Source organism: Oryctolagus cuniculus, chromosome 2 (assembly GCF_051225735.1).
Source record: "Oryctolagus cuniculus isolate XC-2025 breed Fujian yellow rabbit chromosome 2, ASM5122573v1, whole genome shotgun sequence".
In the NCBI taxonomy this organism is placed as follows: domain Eukaryota; kingdom Metazoa; phylum Chordata; class Mammalia; order Lagomorpha; family Leporidae; genus Oryctolagus; species Oryctolagus cuniculus.
In genome coordinates, this window is record NC_142868.1 from 189793461 (window position 1) to 189820266 (window position 26806).

The following is a 26806-nucleotide window of genomic DNA, read 5'->3' on the forward strand; positions in this document are numbered from 1 at the left end:
TGGGGAGCTAGTGAGGGTTGGAGGAGGACTTCATGCATCTAGAAGTTAATGTGCCAAGCACTGCTCTGATACTCTGTGAAGAGAAAAAAGGCTAAGTACCTGCCTTCAATAAGTTTGCATTGTAGTTTTGGAAACAGATCATTTAAAAAATGTCAGGTACTGATAAGTGCAAAGAAAAATATGGCAGGATCAGGGGATAGGGAGTAATGGGGAATTCTTTTTGATGAAAAGGTCAAGAAAGATTCTTGTGGTACTACTTGAATTATTAACTGTGTGAAGAGTGGATACATAAATACACGGAATTGCCTTCACTAATGAAACATATCTGAGTTCTAATCTCAGCTTTAGCCTTTTCCAGCTGGATGGCCTGAAGAAGTTATTTTAAGCTCATGAAGTTACCAGCTGGCTCTTATATACAGATAAGTCTAAAAGCTTTGCACAAAAGAGGTGTTCAGTAAATACATTAGGTGACTGGATTAATACTATACATGGGTGCTTCAAAAATTCATGGAAAATGAAAGTAAAACATTAAGTTTTAGTGTAATTTTAACATCTATGCAAACAGGAGGCCTTCAAAGATCTCATGAAAAAATAATTATGAAAACTATACACGAATTTCAAGATTTGGCACACTAAAACTTACCTTTCAATTCCATTTCCATAAACTTTTATTAGTTGACTTCAGTGAGCACATTAGTCTTTTTCTAGTATTGTATCAGCTCAAATATCACATCTTTTAGAATCCCCTTTGTGACATTAAGCTAGAGCCTCCTTTTTCTGAAAACATCTCTTCCCACCTTCACACTGCCCCCTAGTAGTGTTGCAGTGTTCACCTTTTTACCCAAAGGGCTGCTTGGCTGTTCCAGCTTGAAACGAAATCTGAGTCCTCCTTCTAAATGGTGGTAACTAACATGATTGCCATTTACCAAATGTCTATAATGTACATTGGTGGCAGAAACTTAATAGATATTAAGACAACCTTATAGACATCATTCACTGCTACACCTCCAAGGCCCAGCACAATGCCTGTACTATAATAGATGTTACATAATTATTTGAATGCATGAGTCTCAGAAAAATGACAAGGTCAGAGAAATTCTGTAACAGAAAAGAATTGAAATTAGGCATATCCAACAAGGTTTGAGCCATATTACACAAGAGGAAAAAGATCTCTTCATTGCAAAATCTGAAATAAAAACCCCCAAGGAACTAAGCTATCTTACAAAAGCTAGAATATAAAGAACAGAACAGGGCCTTAACATGGAGACAAGAGGGGGAAAACAATTCCAGGATCCAGGAAGAGGTAGATCTTTCGTAAAGAAATTTGGAGAAATTTTCTTAGCAAGACAGTGAAGTGGTGAGCAAATACATAAACAGCTACACATGATAAAAGTCTACCAGCAATATCATGACCAGATTAGCAAAGAACAAGAAATCAGAATGCTTGAAACAGAACTGGGATAACCTGGTCATTGAGAATTCTGGAGTTTGAACAATGTAAAAGTTGGTATCAGAATCCATGTTTATGCCTATATTACGTATGCAGCAAAATGAGTCTAGATCAGGTCCTACTAATTTTGTTTTCACCTCATAAAATCAAGAACATTTTGTGCAACAGTTAAGATGCTTCTTGGGATACCTGTATCCCATATTCAACTGCCTGGGTTCAAGACCTTGCTGTTCTCCTGAATTCAGCTTCCTGATTGTGTACCCTTGCAGGCAGCAGGTGATGGTTCAAGCATGCAGTTCCTGCCATCCATGTGCCAGACCTGGGGCTCTGGGCTCCTAACTTTGGCCTTTCCCAATGTGGCTGATGAGGATATATGGAGAAAAAACCAGCAGATGGAAGATCTCTGTCTCTGTTTCTCTGCCTTTCTAGTAAAATGAAAATTAAGTGAACATAAAATTTTAAGACTCTTAAAAAGAATACCTCTGGATATTCTTGCAAGCATTTACTGTACTGGACTGGATGGTCCCAAACTATCATACACCAGAGTGAATTAATTCAAGATAAGCTGATTCCTGAAGAAACTTTTTTTTTTCAAATCTATTTTTTTATTTATTTGAGAGCCAAAGTTACAGACAGAGGGAGAGGGCTTCCACCTGCTGGTTCACTCCACAAACGGTCGCAATAGTGAACTGGACTAATCTGAAACCAGAGGCCAGAAGCTTCTTCCTGGTCTCCCACATGGGTACAGGGACCCAAGCACTTGGACCATCCTCTGCTGCTTTCCCAGGCCATTTGTAGCAAGTTGCATTGGAAGTGCAGCAGCCGGGACTTAAACCAGTGCCCATACGGGATGCCCAGGCTGCAGGCAGAGGCTTAACTTACTACACCACATTGGCCCAAGGAATTGTTTAAAAGGCATTTTTCTTTCTGAATATTTGAAAGATGGCCATATAGTCTTTTTAGGTGTTGAAGAGGATAAGTTTATATAGAATTGAACTGAGCATTAATACATTATATTTACCCTTTTTAGCCAGCTGGGTTCTTTTTAGCTATTATGAGTAATGCTGGTATGAACATGTACGCACAGGTTTTCATATGGACATGTTTTAATTTCTCTTGGGTATGTTATTTTGGGGGTAGAATTGCTGAATCATATAGTATTTCTATGTTTAACTATTCAAGGACTCATCAAACTTTTGCCAAAGTGGCTGTCCATTTTATGTTTCTACCAGCAGGTTAAGGAAGGTTCCAATTTCTCCACATCTTTGTTAATGCTTAGTCTCTGATTCTAGTTACCCTATTGGGCATGAAATGGTATTCTGTGGGGTTTCATTTCATTTTCTGGATAACTAATGATGTCCAGTATTTTTTTCATGTGCTAATGGTTATTTGTACATCCTTTTTTTTTTTTTTTTTTTTTGACAGAGTGGACAGTGAGAGAGACAAGAGAGAAAGGTCTTCTTTTTTCTGTTGGTTCACCCCCTTTAGAGAAACATCTATTCAAATATTTTGCCCATTCTTGTCTTTATTGAACTGTAAGATCTTTATACACACCACTCTAGATACAACTTTACACATTTATGATGTACAAATATTTCCTCCCATTTTATGAGTTGCCGCTTCACTCTTCTGATGATATTCTTTGAAACACACATTTTTCGTTTTGTGTAAGTCTATTTTATCGACTTTTTTTAGTTGTTGCTTATACAACAACCCAAAAGTCCCAAAGGTTTGTCTATGTTTTCTTCTAAGAGTTTTTTAGCTTTAGCTCCTACTTTGAGGTCTTTGGACTATCCTGAATTCGTTATTTTTTCAGTGTTAGTGCTCAAACTGTTTTTTCATGAGGACACAAAACAGTCCCAGCAGCATTTGTTGGATGATTCTTATGTCTCTATTGAATTTTCTTGGTACTCTGGTTGAAAATCAACTGACTATAAATCTGAATGCATATTTCTGGACTCTTGCTTTTATATAATTGATCTATTTTTGACCTTTATGCTAGTACAACACATTGCAATAAGGGTTTCTCCTCCATTTTTTCCCCCTCAAGATTGTCTTGGTTATTCAGTGTCCCTTAAGTTTCCACATAAACATTAGAATAGGCTTGTCAGTTCCTGCCCAGAAACAAGCTGGAACTGATGGAGATTATAGTCAATCTGTACATCAGTTCAGGAAGAACCGCTGTCTTAAGTCTTCTGATCCTTGAATGTGTCTTTCCAATTATTTGTTTTATTTTATTTTATTTTATTTTTTTTTTGACAGGCAGAGTGGACAGTGAGAGAGAGAGAGACAGAGAGAGAAAGGTCTTCCTTTTGCCGCTGGTTCACCCTCCAATGGCCGCCGCTGCAGCCGGCGCACCGCGCTGATCCTGGCAGGAGCCAGGAGCCAGGTGCTTTTCCTGGTCTCCCATGGGGTGCAGGGCCCAAGCACCTGGGCCATCCTCCACTGCACTCCCTGGCCATAGCAGAGAGCTGGCCTGGAAGAGGGGCAACCGGGACAGAATCCGGCGCCCCAACCGGGACTAGAACCCGGTGTGCCGGCGCCGCAAGGTGGAGGATTAGCCTATTGAGCCACGGCGCCGGCTCAATTATTTGTTTTAATTTCAATGTTTCTTATTTTAAAAGTATTCATTTTCTACTTTTTGTTGTTTATCCCCAAATATTTTATTCATGTTGATACTGTTGTAAATGGGATTTTCTTAATTTTGCATTCACTGTGAGTATATAGAAATACAATTGATTTTTGTACACTATTATTATACCCTGTAACCTTGCTGAACTCATTTATCAGCTTTAATATTATAGTGGATGCCTTCAGATCTTTATATGAGATACTGCTATCTGTGAACAGACAGTTTCTCTGTTTTGTTTCAAGTTTGAGTACCTCTCTAGAGGTACAAAACTTATTTTGAATGCAAGACTTAATATTTGGTGGTATTAAAGTCAATATTGCATAGATTCATTTTTAACACAAAAGTGACAGAAAAATAGACAAACTAAACAATTAGGAGGCAAGGAAACTATTAACTAGCTGTGTGATCCTGAGCCGTTTATACACTGTTTTCCAAATCTTCTTCCATTATCTATTCCTGTGAACGAGGGGTATGTAAGCAGCAACTTTTCTTAGTTTATCCAGCCATTACAACTGTGATTTTGATTACATGTACTGACACCATCTCTCCTTTTCCAGTTTTGCACATCAGGAAGGAGAATAAAATCACCCAATATGAAAGAGTACAAAGTATCTGCACATCTGGAAAAAACCTAACTCCCAGGAAAGGTACACTAGAAGACACTGTAAGACAATTAAAGAGTTACCCTCTTGGGAACAAATCAAAATATAAATAAGTGCTTTGGAGGCTTGTGGAGGAGAAAGTAAAAATGAGCAAATGGATGAAACATTTACTCTGTCAAGGACTACATCTAACATTTTAAAGCCATGTAACTTAACAATAATTATATTAGAAATGGCAAAAATATATTTAAAAAATATACATTATCTGAAGCCTTCACCAGAGGATCATCTTTTAAAAGCAACGTCTCAGGTAACATTTAAAAATTATAATTTTGATTAAAATGGCAAAAGTGTTTCATCACATATGGAGCACCATTAAATTTTTCTACCTAATATTAATAGGACACCTTCCCTCTGTTAATGCTCACAGTATTCAAATATGTTATACTTTAGTATTTCAAATTTCAAGTGTCCTTAAACCTGAGTTTTAATCTCTGGGATAAAGGAAGTGGACTATCCAAACAAATACCAGGGTGGTAGTCTACTTTCTGATGACATTGGGGAAAATTCAGAGACTTTTTTGTTAGATCAGGGAAACAATTCTCTTCATTTCCAGCTGTTTCATAAGGTTCAATATATTTTTCAGTTTCTTTAATCAGTAGTTTAGGATTATTCAAGTTGTTGTGGTCATTTTCTTTGAATCGGGCTGGGTGATTATTCTGAAAACCATGCTTTATTTTTTGAGTTGAATACCTGGCTTCCTCAAACGCTGGGGTACTTTCTTCATCAGATGACTGTCTGTCAAGGCAAACACTTTTCTTCATTATAATTTTTTTGGAGGCTTCTGTATCAACTTTTCTACTGTGATGTAAAGCTGTATTTGGTGGTCTAGCTCTAAACACTGTTGTGTTATTGCCAGGAAACGGTACAGAAGTAGTTATTTTATAGTTTTCTTGAAGCAGTTGGCCTTTTACAACTTCAGTGTTCCTGGATTCATTTTGCAAATTAATTCCTGGAAGATCTTTAGAAAGATGTGATGGACAGTCAGTGCTATTAGCAATACAAGATTCTTTTACCCTAATTAGGGACAAAGTTTTCAAGTCAACATCTCTATGTACATTTTCCTGAGGATACGATGATTTTATCTGCAGTCGTTCCCTTAAAGGTAAATCTTGAAGACATAAATCAGAAACCCTGGAAAGTAGATGCTCTTCAGGATTAATCTTTTGGAGATCCCAATCCAACACTTTATTTATGTTTGAGGTGCACTGTTCTGATTCACATAATTGTTCTGGGATATTTTCAAAGGAATCAGCAATGGCTGAGAGCTCTGATTTAAGTTCTGATTTTATACCACAAGAGAAAGTGTTCCTTTGAATAGCTGGGGAATTACTGAAAGAAGTGCCTTCCCAGTCAATGGTGCTCAAGTGTAGATCAGCAATCTCTGATCTACTACAGGGTGAAGAACTGGGTTGACCAGCTTCTGAAGTTGGATACTTACTGACAGCTTTAATTTGTTGGATAGTCAAAGGTCTTGGAGAAGACAGGAAATGTTCCTGGGTATTCAGATGGGAATCATCTTCAGGTAAATGGAAGTCATTCAATGAGGCGGGGATAGTTTCTTGTGGTAATGTAGGATTGGGAGAAATTTCTAAATTTAACTTGGAATTCTGCTTAGGAAAGATTTCACACGTGGATTTTAAAGTCATTTCTGATTGAAGATTCACTGCATCATCTGAGTCTGGTAAATTTTCTTTAGGCTTAATTTTCAAACCTAGAAAAAAAATATAATTAACATCTACTTTCTTTTCCTTAACTTGGGTTAAAAAATAAACTAGAGTTAAGATCAGAAATATTCTATATGAGCAGTTTTTGCCTTTTGGGGGCTCAGTAGATTTCTGGAACTATTACAAAATATTACCCTCTGGGAACAGTTATAAAAAACAAAGTTCTTTTCCTCACCAAATTCTGAGAAGTAAAGATAATGTAGTTATAACCCCAAATATGTTACATACAGCAGTTGCCCAATAACTGGTGAGTATAATTATTCTAACACTTGGCAATGTTCGTAGACATAGGATGGCTTATTTCTGACTTTTCAGCTTTAAAAGGAAGTAGGTGAAGACCAAGAAGCAAGAGTACAATACAAACTACTGCCTGTAGAGAACTTTTAGGAAAATTTTGGAAAGACAGATCCAAATGAAACACAAATGACATTTGTGTGATGTATAAATAGCTATCAAACCTGATGCTTACCCTTTTGTTTCTTCCCTTTAATTTCTAACTTTTGTAGTTGGTAAACAGCAACAATCTCAGGATACGCTGCTTCAAACAATGATTCTTCTTCAATTGTTGATAGAACCAACTGTCCATTTTGTTTGTCTTCTGTAACATAATGTTCTACAAGATTAAAAACACAGCAAATCAGACTAAATCACAGATTGGAACAATTCAAAGTTTCCAGGTAACTAAGTTTACCATGGAAATTAAGTTACAAATGCAAATTTTGCTGTATAACACATCTACTCTAATAATCTAGTGATACTACTCCAGAATTTTTCTTTTTTAGAAGATTTATTTTATTACTTATTTGAAAGTCAGGGTTAGAGAGAGAGAGAGGAAAAGACAGAGAGAACAAGAGATCTTCTACCCACTGGTTCACTCCCCAGATGGCCACCAGTGGCCAAGGCTGGGCCAGGCTGAAGCCAGGAGCCAAGAGCTTCATCCAGGTCTCCCATATGAGTGGCAGGGGGGCAAGTACTTGGGCCATTGCTTTTCCCAGGTTACTAGTAGGGAGCTGGATTGGAAGTGGAGCAGCTGGGACAAGAACCAGTGCCCATATGAGATGCTGGCATCACAGGCAGTGGCCTTACCTGCTATGCCACAGTACTGGCCCCAAAATTTCTTTTGCCTGGCAAGAGCTGGAAGGAGAGCCTTTTAAACTCTCTTGCTTCAGAGATGGTAGTAGCATTTTAGAGAACAGAAAATTTTGTTGAGATGAGGTTTTAATTTAGTAAGTGGTAAAATTATAGGTAAAGAATGGAATAGACAGTTTCCTGAAATTTAACATCTGCTTTCTTTAATGATGGATTCTGAAAACAATGGAAGTAAAAGGATCACAAAAATATTGTTATTTTCAGAGGTTAACCTCACGCGATTTCTTGAGCATATGACCATTCTTACTTGACTCACAAGAAGCTAATATATGGAAATGAGAATGTCTATGTTAATTTACATATATACATAGCAGACTAGATTCTTAAGTTAGAAGCAGAAACAAAGGAAACAGGTGATATTAACATGTTTTTTAGTTACTAACTTGGAATACATTTTCTCCCTTAAAGGTTAGCTCTAAAAGGATGAGTGAAAGTGAGTACCGGATCTACTTCTAGACAGGGGAGAGGCGCTACTAAACTGGGTTAATATAATTTTCTTTCCTAAGGATACGGTAGCTGGTGGAATTGTTCCTAAACAGTCTATAAAATTCTCTGCCTTCTATCTTCCTATGATTGCTTAGAATAGTTATCTGTTTTTTTTTTCTTTAAGATTTATTTTATTTTAAAGGCAGCGTTACAGAGAAACAGGGAGCACACAGAGAAAGATCTTCCTTTCACTTGTACATTCCCCAAATAGCTGCAAAGGCTAGGGCTGGGCCAGACCAAAGCCAGGAGCCAGGAGCTTCTTCTGGTTCTCCCACATGGGTACTGGGGCCCAAGCACTTGGATCATCTTTTGCTGCTTTCCCAGGCACTTTAGCAGAGAACTGGATCAAAAGTGGAGTAGCCAGGACTTGAACCAGCACCCATATGGGATGCTGGCATCACAGGCAGCCTCTTTACCTGCTACTCCACAATGCTGGCCCCTAATTCTTTATAATTTTACTCATCAATTACCTACAACTTAAGCTTTCATGGAATAAATATATTCTCTCGATCATCCAAATATAATCACACAGTCTAATTTCAAATCCAAACAGAAATAAACTTAGGATCATTTTCCATTTTAAGTTGTCTATGCTTTACTTGCTTCTAGATTGGGTCCTAACCTAGAGCTCACATAATCCTTGTTTGGAGCAGAAATTAAGAGTAATCTGACCATTGTGAATCTCCATGAAAATTAAACAGAGCAAAGAGGAGAGGAAGAAAATCCCAGGTGCTCTTTAGCACCCTCACTTTACAGCCAGCTCTGTAAGTACATGAAATTCATAACCAAACCACTGTGAAAGCATTTTGAGATACAGAAATAAAAACAATTTCAGTATTATTTTAAGCATCACAAAACAAATTTTAGGACATGAAAATAAAACGAATTGAAGTTCATGTTAATATTCGTCAAAAGATATTTAAAATAAACAGGTAACTATGAAATTAATCCATAGTGCATATGTAGGTTTCTTTATGATTTTATGTAATACACACGCACACATACACACACACACGCACACATACACACAATATTTATTGCATGTATATGTTCAAATCTTAAAATTTTTTGCTTACAGTGAATACATACCAGGCTTTTCCCATTCTATTTCAAAGCAATTAATTCCATTTCTGATTCGGTTCTTAACAATTCTGAAAAACAAATTTATTTAATGACTTCTAATTACATGAGTTATTTGGAAATTTTCAATTTATAGATGAAATACTTTAATTTTCTTTAATCTTTACTTAAGTAAAACTATCATGAGGGATTACTTCTTGGTTATTCCTTGGATTAGTTTATTAAAAGGCAATTTTAATATTGGGTAAATAGTATTTATATTAGGGACCCAAGCACTTGGACCATCTTCCACTGCCTTTCTCAGGCTACCAGCAAGGAGCTGGATTGGAATGGGGCAGAAGGGACACGAACCAGCACTCATATGGGATGCTGGCATCACAGGCAGTAGCTTTACTCAATATGCTACAACGCTGGTCCCTCTTTTAGTCTTTTATGTCTGAAAATACCTTTCTTGTGAATATTTGACTTGTAAGTTATCAATTACTTTTAATCAGTACTTTGACATGACTCCATCATCTTCAGGCACTGGTGACAACTATGAAAGATGTGCGTATCAGACTGTCATTCCTTTGTGGTTTATCTTTTCTCCCTTGATACTTCCTCTCTAAACTTTTATTTGGAAAATTTTTACACCTTTAGAAAAGCCACAAAACAGTAAGAGGAAAACTCACAAATCCTCATCAAGATGCACCAATTGTTAGCATTTTGTCCCATATTTTCTCCATTTACAAGTTAGTTGCTGACATCCCTCAGGGCACAAGGCCCTAAATACTGCAGCCTATTTATGTTACTACATGGCCACAACACAACTATCACACTCAGGAAATTTAACCTTGATACAACAGTGTTATTCAATATGACACTCATATGAAATTTCCCCAACTGTACTAAAAATGTCTTTTATGACTTAAAAAAATACAGAATTCAATCAGGATCACAACATGCTGCTTGAACTGTCATATTTCTTTAATCTCTTACAAACCAAGAAGATTTCCTTCTAAATTTTTAAAATATGTATTTATTTGAGAGAGAAAGAGAATGAGCTTCTTTGCTGATTCACTCCCTAAATGCCTGTAATGGCTGCGGGATGGCTATGGTGGAACAGAAAGTGATCATCTCAATCTGAATCTCTCCTGGGGGAGAATACTTGAGCCATCTGTCTGCATTAGCAGGAACTTGAAATCAGGAATCAGAGCCAGATATCAAATTCAAGCACTCCAATGTCTGACATGGGCATCTTAATCAGCAGCTTAATTGTTAGGCCAAACATTTATCCTTCTAGCATTTTAAAAAATTATTTATTTATCTATCTATATCTATCTACCTATTTTCATTTTATTTGAAAGGTAGAGTGAGAGAGGGGACAGAAGGGAAGATCTTCAACCACTGGTTTACTCCCAAAATCCATGCAATAGCCAGGTATGGGACAGGCCAAAGACGGGATGCTGGAACTCCCACTTGGGTAACAGGGACCTGCCTCTCAGGTACACATTAATCTGGAAGCTGGATCAGAAGTAGAGTAGCCAGGCCTCAAACCAGCACTCTGATATGAGATAGGGGCACCATAGGCTGTGTCTAAACCTCTAGCTTTTGACACCTGTACTTCTGAAGGGACTGGCAGGATGGTGGTTCTGCAGGATGCTCAGCACTTGGGATTCATTGTATCATTTTCTCATGATAAAATTCTCTTTTGGCAAAATTATTGTGTAGATGGTGTGGTATCTTTCTCAACTTACCAGACTGAAAGGCTCATGATGTCAGTCTATTAGCCTATTATTGGTCATTAGTAATTTAATTAAGCTGGTATTCATTGTATTCCTCCATGGTAAAATTACTCCTAATTATTCTTTTTAAAGATAAATTTCTTTATTTGAAAGATGGGGGAGAAGGGTGGGGGAGCATGAGAGGAGGGGGGGGGGAGAGAGACAGAGAGAGAGAGAGACAGAGACAGAGACAGAGAATCTTCCACCCATTCACCCATTAGTTCACACCCCCCAAATGGCAGCAACAGCCAGAGCTGGGCTGGTCCAAAGCCAGAAGGCAGGAACTTCCATGTCACCCACGTGAGTGTAATGGTCCATGTTCTTGGGCCCCATTGTCTGCTGTTTTGCAGGCACATTAGCAGGGAGCTGGATCAGAAGTGCAGCAGCTGGGATTCAAAAAGACATCCGTATGGGATGCCGCAGGATCCACTACAACAAAGTGCTGGCCCTCTCCCTTTTTTTTTTTTTTTAAAGATTTATTTTATTTATTTGAACAAAACAGAGAGAAAGAAGAAACAGAGAGGTCTTCCATCTGCTGGTTCACTCCCCAAATGCCCAGAACATTCAGGGCTGGGCTGGTCTGAAGCCAGGAACCAGGAGCTTCCTCTGGGTTTCCCATGTGGGTGCGGGGCCCCATGCACTTGAGCCATTCTCCTCTGCTTTCCCAGACATATTAGCAGGGAGCGCAATCAGAAGTGGAGCAGCTGGCACCTTTATGGAATGCTGGCGTCGCAGGTGGTGGGTTTCACCTGCTATACCACAATGCCAAATGCCAGCCCTCCTGCCCTTCTTAATGATTTTTTCAAAAATTTGAGTTTCTAAGCAGCCTTCTGTGTGATTTGATTAGTATTCTCCAATTCACTCTTTTTGACCAAGTTCAGCTTAATGATCATCTATTGCTTTTTACTTCAACAACTATTTTTCTTAAGATCTCTAACAGTTCACTTTTTATAACCAGGCATTTAAAATCATTTCAACTCACTTTTGCTTTATAATTTCACTTTCTGTTTTTTATGGACCTATATCTTCTTTCATTTAATTAAGCACACTAGCATTCTCATAGGCAAAGAAGCAAATGAGCAAACCAAACTGCTCTTTACCAGATTTTTAAAATAAAACTAATTTAATCTGGAGTAAATTTAAAATTCAAATATTAAAAATCTATTTCTTTATACACTACAGTTTCCTCCTCTATTTTATAGTTTATCTCTAAGCTTCTACCTCTTTTGTCCTTTTTGAGTAATTTCCAGCAAGCTTTCTGGGTTTCAGACAGTATTTTGTTAGTTATTATTATTTTTTTCAAAATCATGGTAACCTCCTGATTGGAACACAGGAATTACATCCTAGCCAGTCAACATTAGGAAATAAGCTTGACTCCACACTATCTTGCACTTCGGGTCCTTCCCTATCTTTCTTTTACCCTGCAGGGCTCTATCTCCTGGATGACATTGCTGCTCCCAGATCTAGGATTCAAAATCAGTGCCAGTCTCCCATTCACCTGACACTTTTGTTCCTTTTCTTGTCCAAAATAGTTACCTTGTTGAGTCTAGCAGTATCTTTTTATGTTTATTTCTTTGCATAATCTATTAATACTACATGTTCAAAGTGAAAAAGGATGTCAAAGCATGAATTTACTATGCTGTCTTTACCATAAGCTAGTTCTGAATAGACTTTTAATATACTAATATGACTTTCTACATCTTAGTAAACAGAGAACTATATATCCCACTATTAAAGATATTATGAATATTTTAGAACATAAGATATTCACTAGAAAACACATCATCTTCACCATGAAGTAACTTAGGTTATATTACCGAATTGGCTGCAGTTGGTTAGAGTTCCGTCTACCGAGTTTTCTTTCTATCATGTCATAACGGGTCAAAAGCACCAGTAATTTCTCACATGCATAGTGATTGGGCCATTCCATTTTTTCGAGAGTAAATCTCTGTAAATATAATAAAAATAAGACAAGATTCTGTTATTATTTGGAAACAAACAGTACTTTCAGGTGACAGTATTCCTTAGAGCTAACATTAAGTAGTATTGGTGAGAATATTTTCAGAAAGACTGAAGGCAGAAGCAATACCTAACGATTCGGTGTAAGGGTGTTTTTGTTTTTGTTTTTGTTTTTTTTTTTTTTTGACAGGCAGAGTGGACAGTGAGAGAGAGAGACGGAGAGAAAGGTCTGTCGCTCCCCCTCTTCATGGAGGAACAACACTAAACCCTGCCTAGGCTTCATATCCGGGTCACGGCACCATTATGTCGCTCCCCCTCTTCGTGGAGGAACGACACAGGACCCTGCGCTGTTCTTTTGTCTGCTCGGCCCTCCCCGGGTTTGCTGCTGGTTCTTCCCGGGTTGGCTACCGACCCTTCCACCCCCGCGGAAGTGGGGAAAGTGGCAGGGGGAACTGCCCTTCCACGGAGGTGGAAGGGTCGGTAGCCAACCCGGGAAGAACCAGCAGCAAACCCGGGGAGGGCCGAGCAGACAAAAGAACAGCGCAGGGTCCTGTGTTGTTCCTCCACGAAGAGGGGGAGCGACAAGGTCTTCCTTGTGACGTTGGTTCACCCTCCAATGGCCGCCGTGGCTGGCACATCGCGCTGATCCGAAGCCAGGAGCCAGATGCTTCTCCTGGTCTCCCATGCGGGTGCAGGGCCCAAGGACTTGGGCCATCCTCTACTGCACTCCTGGGCCATAGCAGAGAGCTGGACTGGAAGAGGGGCAACCGGGACAAAATCTGGCGCCATGACCGGGACTAGAACCTGGTATGCCAGCACTGCAGGCAGAGGATTAGCCTAGTGAGCCGCGGCGCCGGCCGGGTTTTTGGTTTTAACGTCTATATGTATTTGGTAAATTACTTAACCTCTTTTTTTTTTTTTTTTTCTTTGACAGGCAGAGTGGACAGTGAGAGAGAGAGACAGAGAGAAAGGTCTTCCTTTGCCGTTGGTGCACCCTCCAATGGCCGCCGTGGCCAGCATGCTGCGGCCAGCGCACCGCGCTGATCCGAAGGCAGGAGCCAGGTGCTTATCCTTGTCTCCCATGGGTTGCAGGGCCCAAGCACTTGGGCCATCCTCTACTGCACTCCCAGGCCACAGCAGAGAGCTGGCCTGGAAGAGGGGCAACCGGGACAGAATCCGGCGCCCCGACCGGGACTAGAACCTGGTGTGCCGCTGCCGCAAGGCGGAGGATTAGCCTATTGAGCCACGGCGCCGGCCATACTTAACCTCTTTTAACCTTAGTATCTCCATATGCAAACTGAAGACAAATACAGCTCTGCTCATAGTTCTTGAAGATTGAAATTATATACAATGTATTACATATAACAGCAAATTTTAAGAATGCAACAAATGTTACATGCCATTATTAACATGACTGAAGGCAGGGTAAGCTACAAGTAGTTTACTGAGTCATTCTATGTCCTTAGCCATTATATTAAGGGTTCAAACAAATAATCTCATTTAATCCTCAGGGTCACTTCATGAGATATTATATTTTGAGGATAATACACATGCAGGGTCACACTGCAAATGGAAGCCTGTCCAAATTTACAGTTAGGCACCAATTTCAAATCCCAATGTTTTGTGAACTATTATCTACTGCCCTGAACAGTAATATATTTGATACCGACATTCTTGTTACAAGCTTTGTCTTCCCAGCATATCCCTGGATACAAGACATCTTTATATGTTAATTAAGGCATTTTCTAAAGAAAAACATAATCGTGGTTTGTCTTATAGTCTATAAAGTATGGCCATGACTTGAAGACTAGAAATAACTGCTGAAAAATATAGGGGACATCAATATCCATCTATTTTAATTTTTAAACCTCTTCTCAGAACAAAGTGAATATCTCATCTTAGTTTTCCAGAATCTAGCTTCATACTGTAAACAAATAACTTATTTTCAGATACCTGAAACAATAACAAATCAGGTCTTCGGTACCTGATTACCTTCACCAATTTATCCTTGTTCAAAAGGAATTCTTGAATAACCTTGAATAAAAAGAAAACAGAAATTAAGACTTCAAAAATTTTTAAAAAACTTCTGAAAAAAACACATAGCTGGATTACTGGTGATTACCTCTTGGAATGGGAATCCTTCACAACGGCAAGCTTTCCTGAAAATAGATTAAATTCACGTTATTATTACCACTAGGCAACGGTAGGCAGACTCTGAAATCATCTCATCCAGTCTCCTCACAGCTAATGAAAAGTGTCCATGTACAGTATCTGAAACAGCCATCGAGCTTCTCTTTGACTATTAAATTTCTACTATTCGGGATAGATGAATTTATTAACAGAATTAAAAAATTAAATTGTGAAACATGTGACCCATCTAGACATGTGGGGACGGCTATGTGAAAATAATTCAAGTATAGGCATTTACATGGCTTATACCAGAAGAACAAAAACTTACTTTTTAATATTGTCCTCTACTCCAGTTAACCGCCTATTACATTCTGTTTGATGCCACTCACAAGGACAGCAGTATTCATAATCATGTGGTTCACAATACCTATCGCTCTTACATAATCTGCACCCACTCCGTTCATGATCCTTAGGTGAACCTTTAGAAACACAAGAAATAGGACTTTCACCAACTTTCCAATTTGTCTTTATATACACTTTTTTTTTGCCATTATCCATTTTTTAAAAAATTTAATGCCATCTAGCACAAAGCCTAACACATACAAATGGCAAAATTTAGGTTGAATAGAGTAATAGACACCACTGTAATTCTCAGGATAATGCAGATCCTGTGCTTTCACAGTCACAACACTTCAAAAAATTATTCTATCAGAAAGTGTTAACATATAACAAAATTATACATTTTAATAATCAATAATGGAAAACTTCTTGGTTTATGTATGCAAGAGAAAGTAAAATGTGATTAGTAGCAAAAAATTATGATTTACTTAATAGAATAAATGATTTCTTCAAGGAGCATATTAAACAATATAACAATTAATTGCCCTTGCAAGTGTCTATCTAAGTTGTTTGTATAGTTACTTTTGAAGGTTGCCTGGAACATGAACAAGTTAATAAGACTTTGCAAGGGGGGCCAGTGCTGTGGTACAACAGGTTAAGCTACTGTTTGCAATGGCATCCCATATCAGAATGACAGTCTGAGTCTTGGTTGCTTGGCTTCTGATCCAGCTCTCTGCTAACACAGCTGTGAAAGCAGTGCATGATGGCCTGAGTACTTGGGTCCCTGCTAACCACATGGAAGACCAGGATGTAACTCATTGCTCTTGGTTTCAGCTTGGCCCAGTCCTGGCTGTTGTAGAGTGTTTGTGGAGCGGACCAATAGACAGAAGATCTCTGTTCTCTTTCCCCTTCCCTCTGTGTCACTCTGCTTTTTAAATAAACAAATCTTAAAAAACAAAAACAAAAACAAAAGACTGCACTGTTATTAAGCCCCCAGTTTGCTTTGAAAGGAAAGCATGATTACCTTCAACACTGTTTTGAGAATATGGAAGAGCAGACCTATTTGATATGATCTAAAACTGTCATTTGTAAGATATCAAAAAACTGCATGACGGCATCATTTAAAAAAAAGGCATTTCTTTTTTCCCCATGATTTCATCTGTAATTTAACAATGTTAATTAAGCATATTAAGACAAGTAAAGAACTCTTTTTAAGAGATAAACTATTATAAGGCCGGCACCGCGGCTCAATAGGCTAATCCTCCGCCTGCGGCGCCAGATTCTGTCCCAGTTGCCCCTCTTCCAGGCCAGCCCTCTGCTATGGCCCAGGAGTGCAGTAGAGGATGGCCCAAGTGCTTGGGCCCTGCACCTGCCTGGGAGACCAGGAGAAGCACCTGGTTCCTGGCTGCGGATCAGTGCAGTGCGCCGGCCGCAGCACGCCGGCCGTGGCAGCCACTGGAGGGTGAACCAACGGCAAAGGAAGACCTTTCTCTCTGTCTCTCTTTCTCACTGTCCACTCTGTCAAAAAAGAAAAAAAAAAAGAGATAAGCTATTATGATTTCCTAATCTTTTCTGAGTGAAAGGCCTTTCTCACCACACACGTTTCATAAAGATGTGAAGATCCAAGCTACTTTCAAAAATCATGAGCATGTATTAGAAATTAGTTTTACATAATTTCTTCATATGCAATAAAAATGCATTATAGGGTAATGAAGAATCATTTAAGTTAACACATACAAATCAATGATATAAAAGGAAGTGGGTTTAGTACTTTAGTACTTTCTGTAAGGCTTGACAATAAGATAATTTTAAGATCTAAGCAATTTAATAGCATAGTTTCAAACTATACTTCTATTTATATCATATTATTTCATTTAACAAAAAATTGAGTACCTACTATGTATATATAACACAATTTCTAGGTCCAAGGCCTTCCCAGTCCTGGGGAGAAGACAGTATAAAAGTCTTCTCGGTGTTATTAGCATGGTATGTAAAAAGTACTGAGAGCAGGGATGAAAACATGGGTATCCGACACCAGTAATTAGAGCTATTCCCTATGTTTCCTTACCTGGGTGGGAACACACAGAGCAATGAGCCAGTTTCTTAGTGACAGCTGGTTGTGGATTAGAGTGAGATTTTTCATTCCACTGATCAAACCTTTAATGGAAAGTGGTTAAAAAAATAAAGGTTACAAAAATGTCATGCTCGCAAGTGTCAGCCTTTCTATTTCCTTTCACCTGCCTAATTATTTTTCCTTTGGTAGCAGATAGCTGGCCTAGTCTGTGAAAATCCTCCAAGTTTTAAATGTGGCCTCAGGGGTTGCTGTTGTGGTGTAGCAGGTACAGCTGCTGTCTGCGCTGCCTGCATCCCATATGGGTGCTGGTTCAAGTTCCAGCTGCTCCACTTCCTATCCAGCACCCTGCTAATGGCCTCGCAAAAGCAGCGGAAGATGAATCAAGTGTCTGGGCCCCTGGGAGACCTGCATGAAGCTCCTGGCTTCAGCCTGGCGCAGTACTTGCCGTTGCAGCCATCTGGGGAGTGAACCAGTCGGTGGAAGCTCTCTTGCTTGGTAAATCTGACTTTCAAATAAACAAATACATTTTTTTTTTAAAAGTAGCCCCAAAAACAGAATTTCAAGAGAGAAAATGTGTTTGTATGTGGGTATATCCATATACCAATATGGCCATATAAATGTATAGATATGTATCAATTCAGTCTGTTCTTTTCAAAAACATAAATAGGACAAAAATACATAAAGCAAATTATTTGTACATCTTATTTTTATCTTTTGAGTGTGCCAGAGTGTAAAACAATCATATACACAAACATTTCTCTATATCAGAAATAAGAGTAAAGAGTAACATAAAGCAAAATACAACACTAAGCTTCTGGGTAAAAAAGGTTTAAGGGGGCCAGCATTACAGCATAGCCAGTTAAGCTGCAGCCTAGAGACCCCGATGCTCCACTTCTGATCCAGTTCTTTGTTAATGCACCTGGGAAAGCAGTGGAAAATGACCCTGGGCCCATGCACCCATGCTGGGAGAACTGGAAGAAGCTCTAAGCTCGTGGCTTTGGCTTGGCACAGTCCTAGCTGTTGCGGACATCTGGGGAGTAAACCTGCAAGTGGAAGATCTCTCTGTCTCTGCAACTCTGCCTTTCAGATAAATTAAAACAAAAACAAAAACAAAACTTAAAAAAAGAAAAAACTACTGGGGGCTGGCACTGTGGCACAGCAGGTTAAAGCCCTGGCCTGCAGCACTGGCATCCTATATGGGTGAATCTAGCTCCCTGCTAACACGCCTGGGAAAGCAGCAGCGGATGGCCAAAGTCCTTGCTTGAGTCCCTGTACCCACATGGGAGACCAGAAGCTCCTGGCTCCTGGCTTCACATCGGCTCAGCTCCAACCATTTCGGCCATTTGGGGAGTGAACCAGCAGATGGAAGACCTCTTTCTATTTCTCTACCTCTCTCTGTAACTCTCTACATCATTTGAATATCATTTCCTGATCTCTTATGCAAATAGCAAAACATTACCTGTTACATGAACAATTTTAAGAAAAATGTGTATTACCGCAAAGATTTCTTCTACATGAACATTAATTTTACTTTCTGGCTAAAGATCTAGGATAACACAAAACCACCAAGTCCCAGTTAGGCACTAATCATAAACCTAGATGTTTTAATTATGTTCCTTTACTTACAGGAGGTAAAGTTTTAATAAAAAACAGTTTACTGCACAGTATCTGCTACTTCGAGTTATTATTTAGCTGCTAGAGTTTCTAACATGTTATCTACAAGCTTGCTAAAAATTAGCATTAATTACTTCTGGATAAGTGAAATTAAGTACAGGAAAAGTCAATCTAAGTGAATAAAATCAGAATAATATAATTATAACAATAATTATAAGATAATTATAAAATAAATATATCATTATTTTCAAGTGTTAAGAAAATCCCTCATTTAAAGTTGACAGAGTTCATATTTTCTGAAGCCACTTCAATAAGAATGGTTTGGAAATAGCCAAGTACCCTATTTGCTTGCTTTTCACTCTTTTTATAACTCTTCCTAATTCCCAAGTGGTTCCTTAGCTTACGCTCCTGCCCAAGTGCACCCTTTCTCTTGCTTGGGTGCAGCAATCACTGATGTCAATAAGGATTTGCTGATGAAGTTCTAGATCTATCAATAGTTACAGCTGAAACAGGAGCCTTATAGGAAAAAGCAATTTGAAATAGTTTTCATGGTAATTCTGCCTTCAGTCTACCACTCAACGCTTCTTTACAGGGCTCACCATTTCAAATCTATTGGAGGCAAAGACTGTTTTGAGTTTCCTAGTCTCCTAGTTACTTTCTTTTATACATTACCGCAATTCATACTAATTACAAACCATTGCTTTCATCAAATAAACATAATTCATATGTTTCTAAGAGAGTATTAGGGGTTGGCAATGTGGCATACTGGGTAAAGCTGCCACCTGTGATGCCAGTGTCCTCTGTGGGTGCCAGCTGAAGTCCTGGCTGTTCCTCTTTCTATCCAGCTCTCTGCCATGGCCTGGGAAAGCAGAAGATGGCCCAAGTGCCTGGGTCCCTGCACCCACGTGGGAGACCTGGAAGAAGCTCCTGGCTCTTGGTTTCAGATAGGCCCAGCTCCAGTCATTGCGGCCATTTGGAGAGTGATCCAGAGGATGGAAGACCTCTCTCTCTCTCTCTCTCTTTTAAACTCTGACTTTCAAATAAATAAATCTTAAAAAAAAAAAAGAGTAAATAGAATAGTTTATGAACTTCAAATAATGTGTTTATCTTCAATCTTCAAATTGCAGAGTCTGAATCAGAATGAATGTCTCAGTAAATGCACAAAGAATGTAAAACAACTATTTTGATCAAGTGATCCTTATTATTAAATATTTACAACATGTCACAGACATTTCATTTACAGAAAGTAAATACAATATCACTCTTAAATACAAAATTATTTCTTAGCTTTACTTGTTGGTAAAATAGTCTAAAATAGCCTGCAGCAAAGCGCCCGCGGTTATAAATATATGTATCTGACATTGTATAAGGTGTGTTCAGTGATTTAATAATATAGTTAAGTAAATACAGTAAAATTAGAACTTGCAGTCTCATCCTCTCTTTGGAAAACTTCAGAATAAGTGAAAATAAATTATTTTAAATGAAAATATATGCTAGTTTAAAATTACAAGGTTTTTATGGAGACATAATCTTTCTGTAATATTCACTTTCAGGTTCAATAAGAATAAAAGTTCAATGTCACAAGGAAAATAATTTGTAGTTACCTCTGAAGTAAACTTTGCCCTTTCAAAATCTGTATAAGTTTTAATGCTTGTTCTTTTCCAACTCCAGGGACTCCCTTTCAGAAAGTGGGGGAAAAAAATCATGTTAGTCGCTAGAGAAAGGTAAAGTAAAGTGTGTGTTACATTAATTCAATGGGAGAAGGCACAGATGAAAGAATGAATGAAACAACTATGTAATGATAGAAAAAATGTGCAAGATAGAGTGTTATATGTTAAACAAAACTTGTACGATTAAAGTATAGGATATGATTTGGATTTTAAAATTAAATAACAATTACCTGTTAATCTATGTAAACAGTAAATTCAGAATTATATATTAATTCACTGACAATGTTTATTTTAGGGAAGGAAGGGACATAATTTTAGAAGGCTTTCCTTTATTATGTTAATTATTTTGAGAATATTTTAATTTGACTCAACTTTGTGGTATTTTTAATCAGGAAAAAGCAAGTTCACTTAATTATATGAACATTTAGTATTTAATGATCTAGACATCAGATGAGAATAGAGTTCCAAGTTAAATCTTCAAAGTAAAAACTTAATTAAAAACAAGCATGAATTTCCAATACATACAAACTATATACATACATGGATGTTCATGTCACTATTTCTCTTTTAAATTGAATCTTTAAATAAAAGCCACTGTTCAGGGCTGCCTGCATCTGTAAACTGAATTGCTGCCAGCCCACCTATCCTGGGATCCAGCTACTAAAAAGCTAGTCCATGGCACAGCAGAGGGCGCTCAGAACACTACTGTATCTCTACAGCCTGTCTTAGGCAAGGCTAGTTAGATTTATTGCCCCTCTTGTATTTGCATTTAGCTACATCTGTAATATTCTGAAGGCATATCATGTTAGTACCTGGTCTTAAAAATCTTTGAGTAGAACAGTGTAGAAGTAGCAGCTTCAGTTATAAAGGACAATGTCAAAATAGCTAAGGATAATGTTTAACATAAACAATGTCATAGTTGAAGCTGGTTTCTGTGAGCTTAATTTGGCAATTTTTTTCTTAAATTCAACACTGGCTTGTTTCTAGTTTTTAATTATGATATAATTATATGAGAAATGGTGATTTTCTTTTTCAGGATAATTATAATAAAATACTTAATGTGGTATTCAGAAGTTTTCTTCCTGCATTCTTTTCTTGCTTATTTAAAAGAAATTGCTGACTTCTCTATTTGGTCACTAATGGCATCAATTAGAAACGAGGGTTAATAATTTTACCATTTTTTTTAATTCAAACCCCAGGTGGAGAAAAATTATATGGCATTCTTCCTTCTACTTCTCTTGGGAGCATAGGAAAATGAGAGATTTGCAAGGATACCAAGGGAGGTAATTATATAGCAGTGCCAGTCATTTTTATACTTTTGCACATTGCATTTCAGAAAATGGGGTTGTTTTCCTGATTTTTAATCATCACTCACTTATGTTACCCACTTGTTGCAAGGCACTATATTGTACATCTTAAGAGATACATAAAATATGTTCATCAACAAAACCAGTGCAATGCTCAGAGCCACGCAGGTATGAATGCCTTACTACAGTACTCAAGTTGCTTAGCAACAGTAATAACAACACTGAGCATGTGCACAGCTGGAAAGCTACAATGGACATGAAAACTAAATTATAGACAAAATAGTGATAGAAACTAATATTAGCATAATACAAGAAAATAATAATGCCTATATTTCCTTAAAAAGGTAGTCAAATTTGAATGTGAATCTCTTAATACAGAAAAAAGATTTACTGAGATTCAAACTGTGGTACTACATTTTTATTCTCATTTAAAATATCTAGCATCACTAGTCAGCTTTTTAATGTCATCTGAAATGCTATTGTTTTAGTGGCTGAATCGCTCATTATATGTAAAATTCTATTTTAAATTAGATTTTTACATCACCATATTCTGTTCACATTTGTCCAGCATGTGTCCAACAAGACACAATTAGGATTTCAACTCACCTTTGGGAGATAATCACAGCCAAGAAGAATTGCTAGTCCAACCAGAGCATCTCTGTCCAAACCTAACTGAACCTTGATAGATGACATTGAATAACAATCAACATGTGGGTCCTACAGAAAGACAGATTTAGTTTAATCTTCTCAAAGTATCAAAATAAAAGAAAAATCACAAAACATAATTTATCAAATATTTAATTTTTAAATGTTTAATTATTCTTAAAACTTTAAATAGGAAAATTATGCCAATCACCAGAATCTTCATAGAATCTGACACTTCATTATATGGAAATAAAGCCATAGTTTCAAAACAGGCCTAAAAAATAAGCTTTCGTAGTCATTTGCTCTCTCTGGTGCCTTTTGGTATCTAAAAAGGTACACTTGAATCTAATAAAATAAAGCACTATAAAAATAAATATCGTAGAAAGTAAACATTACCTATAATTACATCACTAAAAGTTAACTACTATTGGGGCCGACGCTGTGGTGTAGTGGGTAAAGCCGCCACGTGCAATGCCGGCATCTCATATGGGTGCTGGTTTGAGTTCTGGCTGCTCCTCTTCCAATCCAGTTCTCTGCTATGGCCTGGGAAAGCAGTAAAAGATAGCCCAAGTCCTTGGGCTCCTGTACCAATGTGGGAGACTTGGAAGAAGCTTCTGGCTCCTGGCTTTGGGTTGGTGCAGCTCCAACCATTGTGACCATCTGGGGAGTGAACCAGTGGATGGAAGACCTCAATCTCTCATTCTCTCTCTGCCTCTCCTTCTCTGTGTAACTGACTTTCAAGTAAATAAATATTTTTTTTTAAAAAAAGTTAACTACTATTAGCAGTTTGGTACTTATTTTTTCAAAAACTATTTTCTGAGACATATATATACTAACATGAGTGACTTTAAAAAGTTTGTTTGAAAGTAGCATTAAAAGATAAATACATTTTGTAAAAAAATTTTTTGAAATCTATGCATAGGTTTTTCATAATCACACATTTTCCATAAACTTTTTGAAGACCGTTATCCTTCTTAACGATCATTTTAAGTAAATTTATGTAAATACACCATTTTGCAACATACGTCTCTACTAATATCTGGATACCTTTTATGTCATTAACATCTACCTTTTTAAATGACTACTTAGCTTATCATATGGATTCTGTGCCAGTGTTCTCAATGGGGATGCTACTGGTATTCTAGAAGAGGCTAGCAAGACTGGTAGCTCACTTGGCTCCAATTCACTCAATGTCTAAGCAGGGTCTCCCTTGTCTAACTCTAAATGGTAATAACCCAAATGCTCCCAGGTTAGAAACCATGGTGGATAACCAATGAGCATTTGGGTCACTTGCTGGATTTTTGGAACTGTTAATGACACCACAAGGAACATCCTTCTCTATTTCTTCCTCATCCCAACCCCCAGAAACCTTTTATTTAAGGAATACAAACTTCATGCATTTCATAAATACAAAATTGGTAAGGAACATAGTGATTCTTCCCACCCATTTCTCCTTTCCACCCACTCTCCACCCCTCTTCCAACTGCTGCTCCTATTCCCACTTGTTTTTTACTAATATTTATTTTCAATTAACTTTATACATATGATTACAGTTCAACAAATTGTATGAAAAAAAAAAAAACTGTTCCTCAACAGTTGAGACAAGGGCTGTTCAAAGTCATTGCATTTTGAACTGTTAATTTCACTTCTATAGATTACTTTTTAAATGCTCTACTAGTTATCACAGGTCAGAGAGAATATATGGTATTAGTCCTTTTGGGATTCGCTTATTTCACTAACTATGTTCTCCAGTTTCATCCATTTTGTTGTAAATGACAGGATTTCATTTTTTGTTCTGCTCTGTAGTATTCCATGGTGTATACATCCCATAATTTCTTTATCCAGTCTTCAGTTGACAGGCATTTGAGTTGATTCCATATCTTAACTATTGTGACTTGAGCTGCAATAAATATGGGAGTACAGATAACTCTTTCATATGCTGATTTCATTTCCCTTGGGTAAATTCCCAGGCTGGTCACATAGTAGGTCTGCATTCAGATTTCTGAGGTATCTCTGTACTGTCTTCCATAGTGGCTGTACCAATTTACATTCCCACCAACAGTGGATTAGGGTACCTCTTCCCCCACATCTTCCCAGCATTTGTTTGCTCATTTCTGCATGAAAGCCATTCTAATGGGGTGAAGTGAGAAACCTCATAGTAGTATTTTTTTTAGGATTTTACTTATTTATTTGAGAGGCAGAGTTATAGACACAGAGAGGGAGAGACAGAGAGATCTGCCATTCAATGATTCACTTCCTAAATGGCCAAATGGTCGGAGCTAAACTGATGCGAAGACAGGAACCAAGAGCTTCTTGCAGGTCTCTCACAAGGGTGCAGAGGCCCAAGAGGTTGGGCCATCTTCCACTGCTTTCCCAGACCATAAGCAGAGAGCTGGATTGGAAGAGGAGCAGCCAGGACACAAACTGGTGCCCACATGAGATGCAGGTGCAAAGGCAGAGGCTTAACCTACTGCGCTGCAGCGCTGCCCCCCTCATTGTGGTTTTGATTTGCATCTTCCTGATGGCTAGTGTTCCTGAGCATTTTTTGATGTGTCTGTTGGTCATTTGGATTTCCTCTTTTGAAAAATGCCTGTTCAAGTCCTTTGCCCATTTCTTAACTGTTTTTGTTGTTGTTGTTGTTCTTGTTGAGTTTCTTGATCTCTTTATACATTCTGGTTATTAATCCTTTATCAGTTGCATAGTTTGTAAATAACTTCTCACATTCTGTTGGTTGCCTCTTCACTTTGGTATTTCTTTTCTGGCATTTCTAATTTCAGTGCGGAAGCTTCTCAACTGGATGCAATCCCATTTGTGAACACTGGTTTTGATTACCTGTGCCTCTGGGGTATTTTCCAAGAACTCCTTGCATACGCCAATGTCTTGCAGGATTTCTCCAATGTTCTCTAAGAATTTGTTGGTATCAGGTGGTACAGTTAGATCTTTGATCCATTTTCAGTGGATTTTTGAGTAAGGGGTAAGGTAGGGGTCTTGCTTCACACTTCTGCATGTAGAGAGCGGAGATCCAGTTTTCTCAGCACCATTTGCTGAAGAGACTGTCCTTTTCCTAGGGATTGATTTTAGTTGCTTTGTCAAAGATAACTTGGTTGTAGATGCATGGTTGATTTCTGGCATTTCTATTCTGTTCCACTGGTCTATCCATCTGTTTTTGTACCAGTACCAGGCTGTTTTCCCTGTAGTACGTCTTGAAATCTGGTATTGTGATGCCTCTGGCTTTTTTTAAGATTTTATTTATTTATTTGAAAGTCTGAGTTACACAGAGAGAGGAGAGGCAGAGAGAGAAAGAGAGAAAGAAAGAGAGAGAGAGAGAGAGGTCTTCCATCCGATGGTTCACTCCCCAGATGGCCGCAATGGGCGGAGCTGTGCCAATATGAAGCCAGGAGCCAGGATGTGGGTGCAGGGGCCCAAGGACTTGGGCCATCTTCTACTGCTTTCCCAGGACACAGCAGAGAGCTGGATTGGAAGAGGAGCAGCCGGGACTAGAATTGGTGCCCATATGGGATGCAGAGCTTCAGGCCAGGGTATTAACCCGTTGTGCCATAGCACCAGCCCCTGGCTTTATTTTTGTTATATAAGATTGCTTTAGCTATGCAGGGTCTCCTGTATATCCATATGAATTTCAGCATCATTTTTTTCTATATCTGATAAGAATGTCCTTGGTATTTTGATTGGGAGCTCATTGAATCTGTAAATGGCTTTTGGTTGTATGGACATCTTGATAATAGTACTTCTTCCAATCCATGAACGTGGAAGATTTTTCCATTTTTTTTTTTTTTCTATCTTCTATTTCTTTAATGTTTTGTAATTTTCATTGTACTGTTCTTTGACATCCTTGGTTAAAATTTATTCCAAGGTATTTGATTGTTTTGTAGCTTTTGTGAATTGGATTGATCTTAGTTCTTTTCAGCTGTGGCACTGTCTACATACATAAAGGCTATTGATTTTTGTGTGCTGATTTTATATCCTGCCACTTTACCAAACTCTTCTATGAGTTCCAATAGTCTCTTAAAGGAGTTTTTTGGATCCCCTATATATAGAGTCATGTCATCTGCAAATAAAGATAGTTTGACTTCTTCCTTCGCAATTTGTGTCATTTTGATT

At 38.1% G+C, this 26806-nt stretch overlaps 1 protein-coding gene across 2 annotated transcripts in view; it reads right to left on the minus strand.

The window, feature by feature from the left end:
• Positions 1-2957: 2957 nt before the first annotated feature.
• Positions 2958-26806, minus strand: part of GEN1 (GEN1 structure-specific endonuclease) — a 39090-nt gene continuing 15241 nt past the window's right edge. The window contains exons 5-14 of one of the 2 annotated variants that reach the window (XM_002710039.6): positions 22649-22759; positions 20670-20743; positions 17446-17534; positions 15367-15517; positions 15031-15067; positions 14862-14942; positions 12767-12897; positions 9196-9257; positions 6941-7084; positions 2958-6458 (exon numbers count right to left, since the gene is read on the minus strand). In XM_002710039.6, the coding sequence (XP_002710085.2) occupies positions 5149-6458; positions 6941-7084; positions 9196-9257; positions 12767-12897; positions 14862-14942; positions 15031-15067; positions 15367-15517; positions 17446-17534; positions 20670-20743; positions 22649-22759 (2190 nt within the window). In that variant the 3' untranslated portion in view covers positions 2958-5148. The remainder of the gene's footprint in view (positions 6459-6940; positions 7085-9195; positions 9258-12766; positions 12898-14861; positions 14943-15030; positions 15068-15366; positions 15518-17445; positions 17535-20669; positions 20744-22648; positions 22760-26806) is intronic. The other variant, XM_089327831.1, reaches the window with a different exon arrangement.